A 21,752-nucleotide genomic window follows, 5' to 3' on the forward strand; every position below is an offset into this window, starting at 1 on the left:
TACCATAGAAGCCCACAGTTTAATATCCTTTCTCATATTGCATCAAATGCTGTGCTGTGCACATGCAACGTTTATAGTTCAATTCAGTTCAGTCTAAGACTTCTGCGTATCAGAGTTTGAATTTCTAAAGGGACCCGTGCCTCTATTTGACATTTTTTAGGGATTTGAAAATGAAGAAATGTTAAAAAGCACTGCTGTAGAGTACTGTTTTTCGGCTCCACATTATGGTTCAGGGTACGATCCTGGATTTTTATCTTTCCAACCCAGCTAGTAGAGCATGATTATTCAAAGTCTGTCTCTGAAATGAATTCCATTATATGGCTCCAGTCCTGCAGTCGCTATCTGTATGAAGTCCTTTTGCCACCAGTATGCAAAATAAACTCCTTAATAGAGATTACATCTTAGTTTTAGAATATGTGCATTACTGTCAAGAAAAGTATCATATATCATAGTACCCTAGGTTAGAGGGTGCACAAGTAAACAATTCAAATATATATTCTTCTTGATATATATTGTTGTTTGTTTTTCTCTCACTCCTGTCCCTAAGGAAGCTGCTGTAAAAGGAGTTCCTTTGCAAGTAATGGAAGATGGAAATAGACCAGAAGGTAAGACAAAATATTAGACATCTATAAATATTGTTTTCTTATGAAAATAACTATTATGAAAAATACCTATCAAATAATTTGTAAGCACGAGGCATAATTTTCACAAGGCATAAAGGATCTGCCGACGAAGGGTTCTGGGTTCGGCAGAGCCCCGTCTAGACTGCTGCGCTGACCTGACAATCAACTGATCGGCACAGTGCGATAGCCATTTTCATTTAAATGAAGCCGCGATTATTTAAATCGCGGCTTCATTTCCCTTTGCCGTCAACGGAGCCATGTAGTTTAGACACACCCTTATTGAGAATCTCCTTATCTGTAGGAGAGAATGCAGGCAGAAGCCCAGCAGCAGAGTGGGGGCTATCCTGTTTATTGCACCCAATATAACATGTATGATTACCTACCTGCCCTATGGACAGGTGGTATACATACGCTTTCGGTACAAGTTGCTCCTGGCCCTCAGAGACTGCGTAAAGGCTTTGGAGGCCACGGTGGATAAATTGGGAGAGCTAAGGGAGGTAGAGAGATATGCAGATGAGGCTTTCCAGGACATTGTAGACTTGTCCCACTTCTAGTCAGACAACCACTGTGCTGTTAAGGAGGATGAAAAGCTCAGGAAAGGACAACAGTCAACTGAAGCAGAGGGAAAAGATCCCATAGTTGGGACCCTCCTTCCAAATGATGTTATGGTATCCTCTTGCACTGAGGATACATCTCCGGGGCAGGGAACTCCAGTCATTAGGAAAAGGCAGGTGTTAGTAATGGGGGATTTGATCATTAGAAACACAGATAACTGGGTTTATGATGACCAGGAGAAGCATATGGTGACTTTCCTGCCTGGTGCGAAGGTTGCAGATCTCTTGAGACATCTAAATGCACTTATGTGTAGTGCTGGGGAGGAGCCAGTGGTCATGCTACATGTAGGTACCAATGACATAGGAAAGAGTAGGAGAGAGCTTCTGGAGGCCAAATTTAGGCTGCTAGGAAAGAGATTGAAAACCAGGACCTCTATGGTAGCATTCTTTGAAATGGTTTCAGTACCACTTGCAGGGCCAGGTAGGTAGGCAGGCAGGGCAATGCATGGATGAGACAGTGGTGTAGAGAGGAGGAGTTTAGATTGATTAGGAACTGGGGAAGCTTTTGGGATAGGGGGAGCCTATACAGGAAGGATGGGCTCCACCTAAAACAAAATGGAACCAGACTGTTGACACTTAACATTAAAAAGGTTGTAGAGCAGCTTTTAAACTAAGGGCTGGAGGAAAGCCGACGGGTGCGAGGGGCACATGGATTGAACAGAGACATCTGTTAGGGGAGGTTAATAGAGATTATCTGTGCTCTAGTCAGGAGGAGAGGATGGATGTATGGGTCAGATCAGATGAGACACAAATGAAAAAGAGTCATCAGGAAATGGCAGATGGATAAATAGTGACACATTTTTAAGTGCTTATACACAAACACTAGAAGTTTAAATAATAAGATGTGTGAACTAGAGTGCTTCATTTTAAAGGAGGATATTGATATAATAGTCATCACGGAAACTTGGTGGAATGAGGACAATCAATGGGACACACTCATACCAGGGTACAAAATATATCAGAAGGACAGAACCGGTTGTGCTGGTGGGGGAATAGCACTATATGTGAAATAAAATGTAGAATCAAATGAAATAAAAATCTTAAATGAGCCAAATGTTCCATAGAATCTCTATGGATAGTAATTCGATGCTCCAATAATATGAATATAGCAGTAAGGATTCATTATCGACCACCTGATCAGTGCTGTGATAGTGACTTTGAAATGTTAAGGGAGATGAGAGAGACTATCAAAATGAAAAACTAAATAATAGTCTGGAATTTCCATTATCCTGATATTGACTGGGTACATGTCACCTCAGGACAGGATGCAGAGATAAAATGTATTAATACCTTAAATGACTGTTTCTTGGAGCAGCTGATTCAGGAACCCACAAGGGGAGAGGCAATTCTCGATCTGGTCCAAGAGGTAAATATAACTGGACCACTTGGAAATAGTGACCATAATGTAATAAAATATAACATCCCTGTGGTGGGAAAAACACCTCAGCAGCTTAACACTGTGGCATTTAATTTTAGAAAGGGGAACTACACAAAATGAGGATGTTAGTTAAACACAAAATAAAAGGTACGGTGACAAAAGTAAAATCTCTGCAAGCTACATGGAAACTTCAAAGGCACCATAATAGAGGCCCAACTTAGATGTATACGCAAAATTAAAAAACACAGTAAGAGAACCACTAATGGTTATTTAACAGCCAAGTCCAAGAAGCAGTGAGAAATAAAAAGACATCTTTTAAAAAGTGGAAGTCACATCCTAGTGAGGAAAATAGAAAGGAGCATAATCGTTGTCAAATTAAGTGCAAACAGATAATAACAAAAGCCAAAAAGGCGTTTGAAGAACAGCTAGCCAAAAACTCAAAAAGTAATAGTAAAATGTTTTTAAATATAGCAGAAGCAAGAAGCCTGCTAAATAACAAATGGGGCCCTTGGACAATCGAGATGCTAAAGGAGCACTCAAAGATGATAAAGTCATTGCAGAGAAGCTAAATGAATACTTTGCTTCAGTCTTCACAGATGAGGATATTAGGGAGATTCCCAAACCTGAGCCATTCTTTTTTTCTGAGAATAGTGATAGCAATGTAGCGGTGTTAGTCTGGTGTAGCTGAAACAAAATACAGGAATATGTAGCACTTTAAAGACTAACAAGATGGAAAGCTCATCATCTAATAAACCATCTTGTTAGTCTTTAAAGTGCTACATTGTCCTGTATTTTTTTCCTGAGGAAATTGTTCCAGATGAAAGTGTCATTAGAGGAGGTTTTGGAACAAATTGATAAACTTAACAGTAACAAGTCACCGGGACCAGATGGCATTCACCCAAGAGTTCTGAAAGAACTCAAATGGGAAATTGTGGAACTATTAACTGTGGTTTGTAACCTATCCTTTAAATCAGCTTCTGTACCTAATGACTAGAAGATAGCTAATGTAACACCAATATTTAAAAAGGGCTCTAGAGGTGATCCTGGAAATTACAGCCCAGTAAGTCCAACATCAGTACCAGGCAAATTAGTTGAAACTATAGTACAGGCAGTCCCCGAGTTACGCGGATCCGACTTATGTCGGATCCGCAGTTACGAACGGGGCACTTCCTCTCCCTGGTCTCGAGCAGACCAGGGAGAGGAAGCAAAGCGGCGGCGGAACGCGTGGCCAGCTGACAGCCCAGACGCGTCTGGGCTGTCAGCTGGCCGCGCGCTCTGCTCTGCTCCCCCCCCCCCCTGCAGACCAGGGGGAGGGGGAGCAGAGCGGAGCAGAGCAGAGCGGCGGAACGCGCAGCCAGCTGACAGCCCAGACGCTTCTGGGCTGTCAGCTGGCTGCGCGTTCTGCAGCTCTGCTCTGCTCTGCTCCGCTCTGCTCCGCTCTGCTCTGCTCCCCCTCCCCCTGGTCTGCAGACCAGGGGGAGGGGGAGCAGAGCGGAGCACGCGGCCAGCTGACAGCCCAGACGCGTCTGGGCTGTCAGCTGGCCGCGCGTTCCGCCGCTCTGCTGTGCTCCGCTCTGCTCCCCCTCCCGCTGATCTGCAGGGTGGGGGGGGGGGGAGCAGAGCGGAGCACGAGGCCAGCTGACAGCCCAGATGCGTCTGGGCTGTCAGCTGGCCGCGCGTTCTGCCGCTCTGCTCTGCTCCGCTCTGCTCCCCCTCCCCCTGGTCTGCAAACCATGGGGGGGGGGGGAAGCAGAGCGGAGCACGCGACCAGCTGACAGCCCAGACGCGTCTGGGCTGTTAGCTGGCCGCGGGTTCCGCCGCTCTGCTCTACTCTGCTCCCCCTCCCCCTGGTCTGCAGACCTGGGGGACGGGGAGCAGAGCAGAGCAAAGCCGCGGAGCCCGAGGGCAGCAGGATAGCCACGGCGCGTCTGGGCTGTCCCGCTGCCCCCGTGCTCCGTGGCTTTGCTCCGGATGCCTGTGGTACAGCAGCTGGGGCGCTGCCGGTTGGTCCCGTAGTGCCGCTCTGGGTGCCACTGGACCAACCCAGCAGCACCCCAGCTGCTCTGCCCCAGGTGTCCCCTAGTCAGCAGCTGCTGAAAATGACCAGTGGCTGACTACAGGAAGCCCCTGCCCCGGGCTTCCTGGAATCAGCCGCTGATCAGTTTCAGCAGCAGCTGACTTGGGGATGCCTGGGGTTCTTAAGTTGAATCTGTATGTAAGTCAGAACTGGCGTCCAGATTCAGCCACTGTTGAAACTGATCAGTTTCAGCAGCGGCTGAATCTGGACGCCAGTTCCGACTTACATACAGATTCAACTTAAGAACAAACCTACAGTCCCTATCTTGTACGTAACCCGGGGACTGCCTGTAAAGAATAAAATGAACATAATTTGTTGGGCAAGTCCACATGGTTTCTGTAAAGAGAAATAATGCCTTCTTAATCTATAAAAGTTCTTTGAGGGGGTCAACAAACATGTGGACAAGGGGGATCCAGTAGATATAGTATACTTAGATTTCCAGAAAGCCTTTGACAAGGTCCCTCACCAAAGGCTCTTATGTAAATTAAGTTGTCATGGGATAAGAAGGAAGGTCCTTTCATGAATTGATAACTGGTTAAAGTAACTAGTCGTGTCCCCCAAGGCTCTGTCCTGGGACCAATTGTATACAACTTATTTATAAATGATCTGGAGAAGGGGGTATACAGGAAGATGGCAAAATTTGCAGGTGATACCAAACTGCTCAAGATAGTTAAGACCAAAGCAGACTGTGAAGAACTTCAAAAAGATCTCACTAAAGGGTGATATGAGAGAGGTCTATAAAATCATGAGTGGTGGGGAGAAAGTGAATAAGGAAAAGTTATTTACTTATTCCCACAATATAAGAACTAGGGGTCACCATATGAAATTAATAGGAAGGAGGTTTAAAACAAACAAAAGGAATTTTTTTTCACTCAGCGCACAGTCAACCTGTGGAACTCCTTGCCAGAGGATGTTGTGAAGACTGGGACTTTAACAGGGCTCAAAGAAGAGCTAGATAGATTCATGGAGGTTAGGTCTATCAATGGCTATTAGCCAGGATGGGTAGGAATGGTGTCCCTAGTGGTCTCTGTCTGGAAATGGATGACAGGAGAGGGATCATGTGATGATTACTTATTGTGTTCCCTTCCTCTGGGGCATCTGGTATTGACCATTATCAGCAGACAGGATACTGGGCTGGATGGACCTTTGGTCTGACCCAGTATGGCCGTTCTTATGTAGATCTTACATTTCTAGTAGTTTTTGAAGCAGTGTTTTATTCTGTAAAACAACTGTAAAAAAAAGTGTAGTTGTAGCCGTGTTTGTCCCAGGACATTAGAGGCAAGGTGGGTGAGGTAATATCTTTTTTTGGACCAACTTCTATAGGTGATATAAACTTTTGATGTTTTGAGCCACAAAAAGTTCTACTTCAGGTCTGGGAAAGGTACTCCAAGCATCATAGCTTTTCATAAAGCTGTCATTCTGTCTGACCTATCAATCCTCATCCTGTACAATGCTTTCAAAAGACAAACCTGGGAGCTTAAATTCAATTCTCTGCTAGAAACTAAGACTTACAGACTGAATAGAGACTGGATTTATGGCTTCTTACAACAATCTGTAATCCACTAATCCATTCTTTTTGTCCTATGATTGCAGAAGTGTTTAATGGGCTGCTCTACCTTGAACATCCCTTAGAATACATTCTGACAACTTACACTTAACAGTCTGTTCCACAGTGCATTTAGCTGTGAAGAGCTTCGTGTGGCTCAAACCTTCTCTTTCTTACCAACAGAAGTTGGTCAAACAAAAGATACTACCTTACCGGCCTTGTCTCTGTAAAAAGGGGATCCATGACTTAAATGACTTTGTGCCGAGCTTGCATGTATAAAAATCCTTTTCTAACTGCCAGCCTTGCAAACTCAATCTGGAATCTGAAAGTCAGTGATTCTTGCTGGATTGTTCATTGTCATTGTGTGTCAAATTCTGAGCTCAGTTAACCTTTGCAACCCCATTGCCCTCAATGGAATTGCACGGATTCACTATTCTTTGTGGACAAGAGTAAGAAGGAATGTACACACACAAACCTCGCCCTGTTTCAAACTCTGAGTTTAGCAGATACAACAACACATGAGGATTGGACTTGTAGAGTAAGAAAGAGCATCTTTAAGCATAGTCACCATTCAGTCATCTTTAAGCCTAATCAGTGATTCCATTGTGAATTACTGAATTTCACAAATTCATAAATGAGCAAAGTTAATGCAATGCAGGTTTTACTTTGTCCATTGATTGTCAAGTGCAGTTTAACCTTATCTGATACTACTAAGAAGAGATCCACCCTCTGTGCAGCTCTCAGCAGTCTTAATAACGATATCTTACTACAACTTCTGTTAAATTCTTTCTGAGAGAGAGGTAAAAGGCTGCTGTGTTGTTTGTGCATTAACAACAAGATTGTATAGTAACCTAATTTATCTACAACAAGCAGTGCTGCTTTATCTGAATTTTCAAGTTCCTGTACTAAGTAAACTTAGTGTAGCTTGCTTATGACTATTGGATTTTGGGGTTCTCTGTGATGCACAGTGGGAAAGAGTCCTGATTAGTGAACCTTCTAGAGCATTTGATGGTGTGTGAAAGCTTTTGTTGCAAAGCTTTTGTAGTTCAAGAAAAACAAATACGAATACCATGCAGTTCTAGTTCATTTATGCTTATTATAAAGTTTCTGTTAGAGTTTGCACAGTTTAAATGTCTGTCACATGGTGTAGATATTCAAAACTGTGAATTTTATTTTGACAGCATAGTCAAATTATTCTGTGCTTTAATGTGACAGAAAATCAATTTGTAGTTATTTCCGAAGTGCATTGGGTTGTCTTATCACTGACTAACTTTAAAATGCAGTAGTGAATGTCACTCAGATTTTAGCCCTGTGTTAAATGATAACAAATGTTTGTCTTTTCATAATTTGGAGCTTTTACCTGTGAAGAGGACCTTTATACCCTGAAATAGATATTGTGGTCTGTGTATTCAACTGTGACCTACTTTATACTAAGTGTCTACATGCTACTGAAATAATGTTTTTACCTTTATAAAATGAGGCCTGAACCTAAATGGACAAAGTGTATATTCTTGTATCATAGATCGTGATATATTTATTTCTCAATACACTACTGGTGAGAAAGAGGCTTTACGAGCTGTATTAAAGCAGAGGTAAGTCCAAGCTATGAATAATGTCTAAGCTGTTTTGTTTCTTTAAGATATGTGTTTCCTGGTTTTCCTGATCCCTTCTAATAGCACTGTTTTTAAAAAGTATAGTCCTTTATTATCCTCCATTAATAGTCTGTTTAAACTTGCAGAACTATTTTTTAAGAGCTCATTTTCTGGTTTGAAGACTTATTTGCCTTGGAGTCTTACTACTTTGAAAGCATTACAGAAAAAAAATGCACAAAAGCCTTTTGAAGTAATGCTTTAGCAATACAAAAAAATGGGGCAGAAATTGTTCTGATTTATATAGTGACCAAAGCATGCTCAGCATTTTACAGACAAATAAAGAGATAAGATGTCTGCCCTTAGCAGCCTGCACCTTGGAGTGTAGCCTGGTTACAGACTCCTTCAATAAGGTCAAGTGTATACCACAGTTTAGAACTGCATATATAATTGAACTAAGTGATAGCCAGCATCGAACCCCTTTATGTGTGGATGCAGTCATACCATAGATAGACAAACTTTAACAAACTCTGTAATAAATATTTATTCTCTTATTGCAGTAAAGGTTTAAATAGAATTCTTTAGTGTCAGCTGTTTAGTGTTGCTTTAAAGGAAGCTTATCATTGGAGAAGCCATAAATGTCTTTATAGGTCTGACCCAAAGACCTCTTGGTGTCAACTGGTCCATCAAAGAATGTCGTGTAAGATCTACAGGCAGTCCCCGAGTTACGCGGATCCGACTTACGTCGGATCCGCAGTTACGAACGGGGCCGTTCCTCTCCCTGGTCTCCAGCAGACCAGGGAGAGGAAGCAAAGCGGCGGAACACGTGGGCAGCAGACAGGGCTGGCAGCTGGCAGCGCGCTCCGTGGCTTGGCTCTGCTTTGCCCCACCCCCCATCCTCCTGTTCTGCAGACAAGGCGGACGGGGGGGGGGGACAAGCAGAGCCAAGCCGCGGAGCGCGCGATCAGCTGACAGCCCAGATGCGTCTGGGCTGTCAGCTGGCCGGGCGCTCCGCGGCTTGGCTCTGCTTTGCCCCCCCGCCCCCGTCCCCCTGGTCTGCAGGCGTGTTCCGCCGCTTTGCTCCCCGTCCCCCTGGTCTGCAGACCAGGGGGACGGGGAGCAAAGCAGAGCAAAGCCACGGAGCCCGAAGGCAGCAGGACAGCCACGGCGCGTCTGGGCTGTCCCGCTGCCCCCGTGCTCCATGGCTTTGCTCCGGACACCTGTGGTACAGCAGCTGTTCTGCCCCAGGCGTCCTGATTCAGCCACTGCTGGTCAGATTCAGCAGTAGCTGAATCAGGACACCTGGGGCAGAGCAGCTTGGGTGCTGCTGGGTTGGTCCAGTAGCGCCGAGGAGCGACGGCGCTACTGGACCAACCCAGCAGCACCCCAGCTACTCTGCCCCAGGCGTCCCCAAGTCAGCCGCTGCTGAAACTGACCAGTGGCTGACTACAGGAAGCCCCTGCCCCGGGCTTCCTGGAATCAGCCGCTGATCAGTTTCAGCAGCAGCTGACTTGGGGATGCCTGGGGTTCTTAAGTTGAATCTGTATGTAAGTCTGAACTGGCGTCCAGATTCAGCCGCTGTTGAAACTGATCAGTTTCAGCAGCGGCTGAATCTGGACGCCAGTTCCGACTTACATACAGATTCAACTTAAGAACAAACCTACAGTCCCTATCTTGTACGTAACCCGGGGACTGCCTGTATAATGAAAGCCTGTATCATGCTGGTAATCATAATAATTGTGAGATGTACATGCAGAAAATATGTGAAGTTATGTCTGTATGGTACTAAATATTATATACTTTAAGTCTGTGAGTTAAGATATGTCATCAAAGATAATTCAGATACTTCTGGCAGGGAGATGGGAAGAGATGCTTATCTCACTGTGGCTGGTCATGTGCAAATAACATATTGTGGTTCTCAGTGCATGCCCATTTACAGACTGAGAAAAATACCAATGAATAAGTTGTGGAGGTTTCAGGAAAAAACAAAACCAGCAAGAGTTAATCCTGTTTAGGAGTATGACAATGAACTTTTGAAATTGTATCTGGGTGCAGATGAACTGCTGAAGTTATTCCTTCATTCTTTGAGGGCAAGTTGCCATTGGGGTGTATCTTATGAGAAGGGATTTTAGCCTACCTGACTGAAAATGGTGCGGAAAAGACTTTCTGTGCACTATCTTGTAGGAGTTAGGAATACCTTGTGTATTAAGATTAGGCTGTAGGAAGCACATTATGATTCTGTTTTACACATCACCATTTGTTTACAGTGTTCTCACTCTTTCAGTTGCATCTCTCGTCTGTGATAAACATATTTTTGTTTTCACTACAATTATATCTGAGTGGTGTTTATTGAATCTTACAACATGATGTTTACTATTCCTTTAGAGGAAAGAAATCTGGGAATTCTGGGAGTGTCCAGTTAAACAGGGCTGAGCACTTCAAAAGGACATTTAGAAGGCATATGGGTTGTGTTGCTAACCTATACAGAGAGAGTAAGGCCTGCAGAGGCCTGGAGGGCAGTGCTTCTGTTGCCAGAGGCAGGTGATTTCAGGGAGTTGATCCACAGTAGGCACAGACTAGGCATTCTCATGCCAGAGGCAAGTGGGGGTGAAATGCATCATAACCCTGGGTATCCCAGAAAGCCTCACAATAGCTAACAGTGCTGAGGAAAGGCTGGTTTATGGGGAAAAGGGGAGGAAACAGGAACATTGTTTCATGAGCAATTAAACAAATGCCATTGACAGGAAATTGTTCTGGTTTTTTTTATAGAACCCAAAACCCTCCTGTATTTAAGGAAGTGAAGGTGCAGCTTTTAGAAGATATATCTACGGAAAAGAAAGAGAGTGCTCAAGATACCAGGTCAGCACACAGTGATTTAGATCCAGCTACAACTATTGCAGCAGCCACAGCAGCTGCCATTGCTACAACAGCTCCACTTCTCAAAGTAAGACATGTTTTGTTAAAACTTGTGCTCTGTCAAATTAAATAGTAGAAATAATAAACAAGTCTGATGTGGCTAGTAGTGGAGCTCCCATTTGTATCCTCTTATTGTGCTCACTGTAATCTCGATTAACAGTATACCTCACTCGCTGAGTAGGAAGGTATGACAAAAGGATACAAACACTATGGCTATGTCTAGACTGGCATGATTTTCTGCAAATGCTTTTAACGGAAAAGTTTTCCGTTAAAAGCATTTGCGGAAAAGAGCATCTAGATTGGCACGGACACTTTTCTGCAAAAGCACTTTTTGCGGAAAAGCGTCCATGCCAATCTAGACGTGCTTTTGTGCAAAAAAGCCCTGATTGCAAAAATGGCAATCGGGGCTTTTTTGGACACAACAAATCTGAGTTGTCTACACTGGCCCTTTTGCGCAAAAGCTTTTGGGCAAAAGGACTTTTGCCTGAACGGGAGCAGCATAGTATTTCCGCAAGAAGAACTGATTTCTTACATGAGATCGTCAGTGTTCTTGCGGAAATTCAAGCGGCCAGTGTAGACAGCTGGCAAGTTTTTCCACAAAAGCAGCTGCTTTTGCGGAAAAACTTGCCAGTCTAGACACAGCCTATGTGTGTTCAGTGAGGTCTTTTCTGTGTATTTGTAGGTGTCACCCCAGAGCCTCTTGAAGCTAGTTGGCAGAAGATACTAGGTACATTGGGATTACAGGGGTCTTCTGGGTTTACCAGAAGAAGCCATTTAAGGTCTCTATTGAAAGTGTGTCTCCCTTTGGGAATTTTAATCATTGTGAGATGAAACGTGTATATACAGAAACTATGTGATAAGTTATTTATCCATCATAAGAACATAAGAATGGCCATACTGGGTCAGACCAAAGGTCCATCCAGCCCAATACCCTGTCTGCCGACAGTGGCCAATGCCAGGTGTCCCAGAGGGAGTGAACTGAACAGGTAATGATCAAGCGATCTCTCTCCTGCCATCCATCTCCACAAACAGAAGCCAGGGACACCATTCCTTACCCATCCTGGCTAATAGCCATTAATGGACTTAACCTCTATGAATTTATCTAGTTCTCTTTTAAACCCTGTTATAGTCCTAGCCTTCACAACCTCCTCAGGCAAGGAGTGCCAGAGAATTGATTGTGCTGTGTGAAGAAGAACTTCCTGTTATTTGTTTTAAACGTGCTGCTCATTAGTTTCATTTGGTGGCCCCTAGTTCTTGTATTATGGGAACAAGTAAATAACTTTTCCTTATTCACTTTCTCCACACCACTCATGATTTTATAGACCTCTATCATATCCCCCCTTAGTCTCCTCTTTTCCAAGCTGAAAAGTCCCAGTCTCTTTAATCTCTCCTCATATGGGACCTGTTCCAAACTCCTAATAATTTTAATTGCCCTTCTCTTAACCTTTTCTAATGCCAGTATATCTTTTTTGAGATGAGGAGACCACATCTGTGCTTAGCATTCAAGATGTGGGCGTACCATGGATTTATATAAGGGCAATAAGATATTCTCCATCTTATTCTCTATCCCTTTTTAAATGATTTCTATCATCCTGTTTTCTTATTTGACTGCCACTGCACACTGCGTGGACGTCTTCAGAGAACTATCCATGATGACTCCAAGATCTCTTTCCTGATTAGTTGTACCTAAATTAGCCCCCAACATATTATATGTATAGTTGGGGTTATTTTTTCCAATGTGCATTACTTTACATTCATCCACGTTAAATTTCATTTGCCATTTTGTTGCCCAATCACTTAGTTTGGTGAGATCTTTTTGAAGTTCTTCACGGTCTGCTTTGGTCTTAACTACCTTGAGCAGTTTAGTATCATCTGCAAACTTTGCCACTTCCCTCTTTACCCCTTTCTCCAGATCATTTATGAATAAGTTGAATAGGATTCATCCTAGGATTGGTCCTAGGACTGACCCGTGGGGAACACTACTAGTTACCCTCTAACTAAATTCTGAAAATTTACCATTTATTCCTATCCTTTGTTTCCTGTCTTTTAACCAGTTCTCAGTCCATGAATGGATCTTCCCTTTTATCCCATGACAACTTAATTTACGTAAGAGCTTTTGGTGAGGGACCTTGTCAAAGGCTTTTGGTGAGGGACCTTGTCAAAGGCTGCTGAGGTGTTCTTCCCACCACAGGAATGTTAAATGTTATTATATTATGGTCACTATTTCCAAGCGGTCCTGTTATAGTTACCTCTTGGACGAGATCCTGCGCGCCACTCAGGACTTAATCGAGAATTGCCTCTCGCCTTGTGGGTTCCTGTACCAGTTGCTCCAAGAAGCGTTCATGTGCGCCCGCCACGTGCTCGGGGCTGGCCTGGCCCCGGGCGTGTGGCGCTTGGGGCGGGGGGCGCCGGCCCCGGCTGCTTGGAGGAGGGGGGGGCGCCGGCCCCGGGCGCACGGAGCTTGGGGGGAAAGGGGCGCAGGCCCTGGGCGCGCGGCGCTTGGGGGGGGCGCCGGCGCCGACCCCGGCCCCCAGTGCTTGGAGGAGGGGGGGGTGCCGGCGCATGGAGCTTGGGGGGGAGGGGGCGCCGGCCCCGGGCGTGCGGAGCTTGGGGGGGAGGGGGCGCTGGCCCCGGGCGCTTGGGGGAGGGGGAGGCGCCGGCCCCGGGAGCAGCTATGGGGGGGGGCACGCGGCTATGGGGGGGCCCGCTGGCGCCCGGCCACCACCACAGGTTGGGGACCACTGGTTTAAGGTATCAAGAAATGTTGTCTCTGCATCTCATCCTGAGGTGACATGTACCCAGTCAATATGGGGATAGTTGAAATCCCCCACTATTCTTGAGTTCTTTATTTTGATAGCCTCTCTAATCTCCCTTAGGATTTCATAGTCACTATTACTGTCCTGGTCAGGTGGTCAATAATAGATCCCTACTGTTATATTCTTATTAGAGCAGGGAATTACTATCCATAGAGACTCTGTGGAACATGTTGATTCATTTAAGATTTTTACTTCATTTGATTCTAAATTTTCTTTCACATATAGTGCCACTCCCTCAGCCACATGACCTTTTCTGTCCTTCTGATATGTTTTGTACCCTGGAATGATTGTGTCCCATTGATTGTCCTCACTCCGCCAGGTTTCTGTGATGCCTGTTATATCAGTATCCTCCTTTAACACGAGGCATTCTAGTTCACCCATCTTATTTTTTCAACTTCTAGCATTTGTGTACAAGCACTTTAAAAGCTTGTCTCTGTTTATTTGTCTGCCCTTTTCTGATGTGTCAGATTTGTTATGTTAATGTTTTTTGTTTTATCTGGCCCTTTCTTTATCCTCTTCCATCCTCTCCTCCTGACTAAAAGCTAGAGAATCCCTATCAATAGACTCTCCTCTCAGAGACGTCTCTGTCTGATCCACATGTTCCTCTGCACCAATTGGCTTTCCCTCATCTCTTAGTTTCAGAACTGCTCTGCAACCTTTTTAAGTGCCAGCAGTCTAGTTCCACTTTGGTTTAGGTGGGGCCCATCCTTCCTGTATAGGCTCCCCCTTTCCCAAAAGCTTCCCCAGTTCCTTATAAATCTAAAACCCTCCTGCCTACACCATCGTCTCATCCATGCATTGAGACTCTGAAGCTCTGCCTGCCTACCTGGCCCTGTGCGTGGAACTGGAAGCATTTCTGAGAATGCCACCGTAGAGGTCCTGGTTTTCAATCTCTTTCTTAGCAGCCTAAATTTGGCCTCCAGGATGTCTCTGCTACCCTTTCTTATGTCATTGGTACCTACATGTACCACGACAACCGGCTCTTCCCCAGCACTATACATAAGTCTATCTAGATGCCTCGAGAGATCCGCAACCTTCGCACCAGACAGGCAAGTCACCATATGGTTCTCCTGGTCATCGCAAACTCAGCTATCTACATTTCTAATGATCAAATCTCCCATTACTAACACCTGCCTTTTCCTAATGACTGGAGTTCCCTCCCCCAGCGAGGTAACCTCAGTGCAAGAAGATACCCCAACATCTGGAAGGAGGGTCCCAACTATGGGAAGGTTTCCTTCTGCTCCCGTTGACTGCTTTCCTTCCCTGAGCCTTTCATCCTCCTTAACAGTGCAGGGGTTGTCTGACTGGAGGTGGGGCAATTCTACAGTGTCCTGGAAAGCCTCATCAACATACCTCTTTGCCTCCCTCAGCTCCTCCAGTTCAGCCACCCTGGCCTCCAAAGCTCGTACACAGTCTCTGAGGGCCAGGAGCTCCTTCCACTGAAAGCACGCATACACCACCCACCCGCAGGGCAGGTAATCATACATGCTACACTGAGTGCAATAAATAGGAGAACCCCCACTCTGCTGCTGGGCTTCTGTCTGCATTCTCTCCTACAGCTGCCTAGGTTATTGATAGGTTTTTTTTTTAGTTAAATCAGGAAGTTTTGATTAAAATCTTTAAACTAAACTATAAAGAATGGCAAGTGTACCTCGGCCCCTTCCCACTCCCTTTCCAAACTCCTTCTCATCTAGATAGATGGCTATAGAAATATAATATGCTGAAAATTATGTTCTCTAAGCCTTGTAGTTAAAGGTAGGCCTCTCAAAAATAGTGTGCCTGGAGACAAACATAAAAGGGGATCTCAGACATGCTGGTCAACAATGCTGGGGAAGAACTTGGGATAAGCTATTCTAAGGGAATGTCATTTGTGTAGGGCTGTCAAGTGACACAAAAAAATCATAATTGTGCTATTAAAAATTAATTATGATTACTGTAATTGCACTGATAAATAAATGGTATTCTATTATTGTTTAAGTTTTTTTGATGTTTTCTGTATTTTCAAATGTGTTGATTTAAGTTACAACACAGAATACAAAGTTTACAATGCTCACGTTATATGTAATTTTGAGTACAAATATTTGCACTGTAAAAACAGTTTGCCTAATATAAGTATTGTATGTCATGAAAATTGAATTTACAAATGTAGAATTATGTGCAAAAAATAACTGCATTTAAAAATAAAACAATGTAAAATATTAGAGCCTAGAAGTCCACTAAGTCCACCTACTTGTTCAGCCAATTGCTTAAACAAGTTTGTTTACATTTACAGGAGATAATGCTTCCTGTTTCTTGTTTATAATGTCAGCTGGAAGTGAGAATAGGCTAGATGTGCTTAAAATTCATATGTTGTCTGTAGTAGGGTCACTGCCCCTCTGTGAATGGAAGGAGTTAAAGCAGTTTGGAGAGCGCCTGCACAGGGCTCCACCCAATCAGGGAAGGGCTTATAAAAAGCCAATCAAAAGGCAGCAGGTTGGGGCAGCCCTGTTTATAAGGAGCTGCTCAGCAGACCAGTGAGCAGTTGGGTCCTGACCAGGGAAGATGCAGTGTTGGGCAGGCTTGGGGAAGCAGAGCAAAAGAGGCTCTGTCCTGATACCTGTCAGGCTTTCAGCCTTAACACAAGGGTCAAGAAGGTGCAAGGGTGATGGGGGAAGTGGTCCAGGGAACAAGAAGCAGTACAGGGAAGAGAAGGAGGGTAGGACAAGATTGCTGCCAGAAGGTTCCTGGGTCAGGACCCAGAGGTATTGGGCTGGGCCTGAGTCCGCGTTTTTGCCCTTGCATCGCACCACACCACACTGAAGTGACACCATTATAGACTGTGGCTTGCCCTTGAGGTGAGGGGCTAGACGTTGGCTGCAGCTGGTCACGGTGGCAGGCATGAGACTGAGGACTGCTGTTATCCCTGGAAGGGAGAAGAAAGACCAGAGTAGTAGGCGCTGTCCGAGAGCAGTGTCCTGAAGAGGACACCATGGTCCTGGGAGTGACACAGCTTATGGGGTGGCGAGAGTGCAGAGTGACAGTGGATGAGGCCCTGGCCAAAAGAGGGTCTGAGAGGGTCAGAGCTAATTCCCAGAGTGACCAGCAGGAGGTGCCATGTCAGTGAGTCTGAACCGCACTTATACCGTACTGTTATGCTTCAGCCACCATTCCACAGGACATGTATCCATGTGATAGTGGGTTCTGCTCATCAGCAATCCAAAGCAGTGTGGACCAATGCATGTTCATTTTAATCTGAGTCAGATATCACCAACAGAAGGTTGCTTTTATTTTATATTGGTGTTTTGGGTTCTGTAGTTCCTACACCAGAGTATTGCTTTTTTAAGACTTCTGAAAACATGTGCCACATCTCATCCCTTTCAGATTTTGGAAGGAACTTGAGGTTCTTAAACCTGGGGTTAAATGCTATAGCTATCTTTAGAAATCTCACATTGCTAGTGCTACCTTATTTTTGTTTTGTGACATCTCAATTCTTAAATTGAACAACATATGCTGGATCATCATTTGAGAACGGTATAACATGAAATATATGGCAGAATGTGGGTAACACAGAAGAAGAGATGTAAAATTCTTCCACAAAGAGTTCATTGACAAATGTCATTAATATATGACTTTTTTCATGAGCCTCATCAGTGTGAAAGTATGTGGAATGGTGATTGAATCATGAAGGGACGTATGAATGTTTAGCCTATCTGCCACCTAAACACCTTGCAATTCCTGCAACAAAAATGCCATGTGAACACTTATTCTTGCTTTCAGGTGACATAGTAAATAAGAAGCCTGCAGCATTATCTCCCATAAATGTACACAAACTTGTTTGTCTTAGCGATTGGCTGCCTAAGAAATAGGACTGAGTAGACTTGTAGGCACTAAAGTTTTACATTGTTTTGGTTTTTTTGAGCGCAGTTATGAAAGAATTTTTTTTTCTAGATTTATAAGTTGCACTTTCAGAATAAAGATATTGCACGACAGTACTGGTATGAGGTGAACTGAAAAATACTATTTCTTTTATCACTTTTACAGTGCAAATATTTGGAATATAAAATAATAAAAAGAGAGTACTGAACACTTCATATTCTATTGTAACTGAAATCAGTATATTTGAAAATTGTAAAAAAAAAATTCAAAATATGTAATACTTTTTATTTAGTATTCTATTGTTTAGCAGTGCAATTACAGCTGTGACTAATCGCGATTACTTTTTTTATTGCAATCAATTATTTTGAGTTAATTGCATGTGTTAACTACATTGAATTGACAGCCTTACTTGTGAGTGAAGTTTAGGTTCTAGAAAGTATATTTTGATTTTGTATTCTATGTAACCATTTGTTTCCAATATTCTTACTCGTTTGAATATGAATCATTTGAATCTCTCTACTTTTATAATGAACTTATTCTTGCTTTCAGTGTAAATATAATTGTTTATGATAAGCTGATTGATGATTGAGTTGAACCTTTTCAGGAGGTGTGAGGTCTGCCGTTGCGAGTAGAGGATCTGAGAGTTCTGTGACTATTCAGTGGATCAGAGACTGGGCACTTCAGAGGGATGCTTTGAGGACTCATGGGTTGGTGTGTGCATGTTGCTAACCTGTACAGAGAACATGAAGCTTGCAGAAACTTGGAAGACAATTTGTGTTGCTGGTGGAGTCAGGGAGTTGAGCCATAGCAAGCGCAGACAAGACGGCCTCATGCTAAGGGCAGATGATAGCGAGGTGCCTCACATCCTTGGTTTACCCTGGAAGATGCCTCAGTAGATAGTGATGCTGTGCAGTACATAGTGAATTGGATGGATTAAAAGCCCTCATTTGATAAATCACATTGGTGTTTATTGTAGGGATGTAAGCAAGTAGTCGAGTATTCAAGTACTCACTCCCCTCTGCTGCTGCCTCTATAGGAGAGGCAGTGCAGGGCGGAAGGGGAGAAACAGGAGCTGGTGCTGGGGGGAGCCAGCTTAAAAGCCGGTTCTTCCCAGTACTGTCTCTGTGGTGCTGCCTGCTTCTACTACCGCACTGCTGCCTCTATCAGCATGCTTCTTCTCCCACAGCAGCCCCTGTCGGCAACGGCCTGGTGTGGTTGTGGGCAGAGGCTGCTCCAGCAGTAGCCTGTGTCCATGGCCAGCCTGGGCTACCGCGAACAGGCTGCTGGACCCAGCACGAGTCGGGACCAAGCAATCCCAGTTCATGCTGGTCCCCGGGATCACTGTGCCTCTGCATTTTAAATGTGGTAAGGGCCACTGGGGTTAGCTCCTGAACCAGCACGAGCTGGAACAGAACACTTTCCCTTGTTGACTAATCGTGTAGTCAATACAAACTGTATCGACTACATGGTTAGTCAGTTACCCACCTCTTAACATCCTTAGTTTATAGATCCCCTTTGGTATAGCTTTAACTTTTTGTCTGGAGTATAAATCTCCTTAATAAAAGCTGGATGGCCAAAACTTTAGACAATACACCGAACCTGTAATTTAAACTTGGCTGTCCCTGGTTGGTCAGTGTACCAATGTTCAAGCCAGAAGGAAGGAACTTGCCCTAACTTCTTATTGAGACATAACTGTTTGCAGACTCAAAAAAAAAAAAAAAAAGTCAGATTTGTGTTAACTGGAGAGTAAAAAGATAAATGAGATTTGAGTCTTGTGAATTTCTGTCTGTGAAGAGGCGGTTTTCAGCTGGTATTTCAAAAAGAAACAGATTATTAGTCTTTTACTGATTGTTTAAAAACCTACAGTATGCAGTCAGCATAACATGTATAACAGTTTCCTTAAGATCACAGTTCACACACACACACACACACACACACGCACACACACGCGCGCGCGCTCTAGATAGCATAGGAAAGAAATGAGATCATCTTGGGGTTAAGATACTGGATTGGGACTCGAGATTTAGGATAAATTCCCACCTCTGCCACAGACTTCTTGTGTGTCCTTGGGAGTTACTAACATTCTCTGTGCCTCAGGGTGTGTCTACACTACCCTCCTAATTCGAAATAGGAGGGTAATGTAGGCATACTGAAATTGCAAATGAAGCCCGGGATTTGAATTTCCCGGGCTTCATTTGCATAAGCGGGGCGCCGCCATTTTTAAATCCCCGCTAGTTCGAACTAGGAAGCCTAGTTCGAACTACCGTTAATCCTCGTGAAATGAGGATTAACGGTAGTTCGAACTAGGCTTCCTAGTTCGAACTACTTAGTTCGAGCCCCGTGTAGCCGCACGGCACGGGGTTCGAACTAGCGGGGATTTAAAAATGGCGGCGCCCCGCTTATGCAAATGAAGCCCGGGAAATTCAAATCCCGGGCTTCATTTGCAATTTCGGTATGCCTACATTACCCTCCTATTTCGAATTAGGAGGGTAGTGTAGACATACCCTTAGTTCCTTATCTGTGAAAACAGGTATAATACCTGTAGTGGGGTTCACTTAGGGGTCAACAGGCCTAATAGGCAGGCCACGACTCAGTCTTGAGCCCTGTAGGCTGTTGGTTGGGGGAGGTAGGTTTGTCAGCAATATGAAGCGCTGGCAGCCAAATTAGTCTGTTCTTCTCTTGGTTGCCCCACTCAGTCTATGGGTAGAAGGGAGGGGAACCCGAGCCTGCTGTCTCCAGTGGGTCATGACCCAGGGCCTAAGTGAGGAAGAGTGGGAATTGTTTCTGTCTCTTGTAAGTGATACCCAGGCCAGCCACCCCTAGGCCACGTCCTACCATTTCCTGGTGTTCTCTTCAATTTGAGGCATGAGCACTGCCCTCTGTTTCATTCTTCTTGGAGCATTGTTCAAGCAGTCTCAGTGATTCAAATAGTTCTTTGGGGCTTCCCAGTCCTCCCTGTTGCAGTATCCTATAACTTTTCCCTTGCTGTGCAGAAGAGGAGAGAAATAGGAGCCACGACCTCAGCTGCCCACTTGGATCTTACCCATTGTCTAGGCCCACAAATGACCTCAGATATGTCTCATTATGCTGGAGGATGCGAGCAAGCTGCTCACAAAGCTTCAATAATGATGCTTTCTTCATGCAAAAGATCTGCACCCATTGTTGGTCATCCCAAGTCTTCATGATGTCGTGGTCCCACCAGGCTGTGCTTGTAACCCTGCGCCAGAAGCAGTGGTCTACATAAGGGCCATCAGCAGCCATGTGAATTATACTGAGCAGCAGGGATTGTTTCCAGTCTCTCAAAGATCCCCCATCCAGGGTAGGGCCCTTTCTCATCTCTGCTCATGCTCCAAGCAGCAAATCCTGGTCTCCGCTCCTTTGCCTGTTGGGCACTGCTGTAAGGTGGGGCAGAGCTCCTAATTGCTGTGCATTGTCTGTGCCACCTCTCCTTGCCATTGTACAGGAAGAAACTGCAGCAGCTTTGATCTGGAGCTGAGTGTAGAGTGAGTCAACCCAATCCCTGTCCAAGCATGGGCAAGACTGGACAGACTGCAAAAGATAATGAGTCAGTCTGCATCCCAATCCCGCAATAACCCTATGAGCATATGTGGTTTCAGCAGGGGATGAAAATAGTAATGCCTGCTTCTGCTTCCTGCTGTTGGAAAAATGGCAACTTTTGGAGGGAAAGCATACATTCAAATGCTCATGACATGGCTGTGAATCTTTAAAAAACCCCAATCCTGCAGTTTTCTCAGACTGATAATGTGTTATATATTTGGGGCAGGCAATGAGATTTAATGTAAAGATTAGTAATCTGATAACACTGGGTATTAACTATTATGAGGCTTGTTTTCATTCATTTTGTTTGGATAAAAGGTGGTTTGTCACTAGTGACTATTACCTGTTTAATGTTGTATTTATCTTGAAGCAAAATGCAGGACAATGTAGCACTTTAAAGACTAACAAGATGGTTTCTTAGATGATGAGCTTTCGTGGGCCAGACCCACTTCCTCAGATTAAATAGTGGAAGAAAATAGTCACAACCATATATACCAAAGGATACAATTAAAAAAATGAACACATATGAAAAGGACAAATCACATTTCAGAACAGGAGGGGAATGCAGGGGCGGGGGGAAGGAAGGAAGGTAAGTGTCTGTGAATTGATGATATTAGAGGTGGGGAGAGTGGGATGTCTGTGAGCTAATGGTATTAGAGGTGATAATTGGGGAAGCTATCTTGGTAATGGGTAAGATAGTTTGAGCATTTATTCATTCCTTCCCGGAGAGTGTCGAATTTTAACATGAATGGCAGTTCAGAGGATTCCCTTTCAAGTGCA

General features: G+C 44.4%; 1 protein-coding gene across 15 annotated transcripts in view; it reads left to right on the forward strand.

Moving 5' to 3' along the window:
* The window catches only part of KIAA0586 (KIAA0586 ortholog), a 115,593-nt gene that overhangs the window by 5,537 nt on the left and 88,304 nt on the right, over positions 1-21,752 (forward strand). For all 15 annotated transcript variants that reach the window (XM_075926295.1, XM_075926308.1, XM_075926305.1 and 12 more), the window contains 3 exons: positions 548-605; positions 7,761-7,830; positions 10,597-10,771. In XM_075926295.1, the coding sequence (XP_075782410.1) occupies positions 548-605; positions 7,761-7,830; positions 10,597-10,771 (303 nt within the window). The remainder of the gene's footprint in view (positions 1-547; positions 606-7,760; positions 7,831-10,596; positions 10,772-21,752) is intronic.

This window comes from Pelodiscus sinensis, chromosome 4 (genome assembly GCF_049634645.1).
Source record: "Pelodiscus sinensis isolate JC-2024 chromosome 4, ASM4963464v1, whole genome shotgun sequence".
Taxonomy (NCBI): domain Eukaryota; kingdom Metazoa; phylum Chordata; order Testudines; family Trionychidae; genus Pelodiscus; species Pelodiscus sinensis.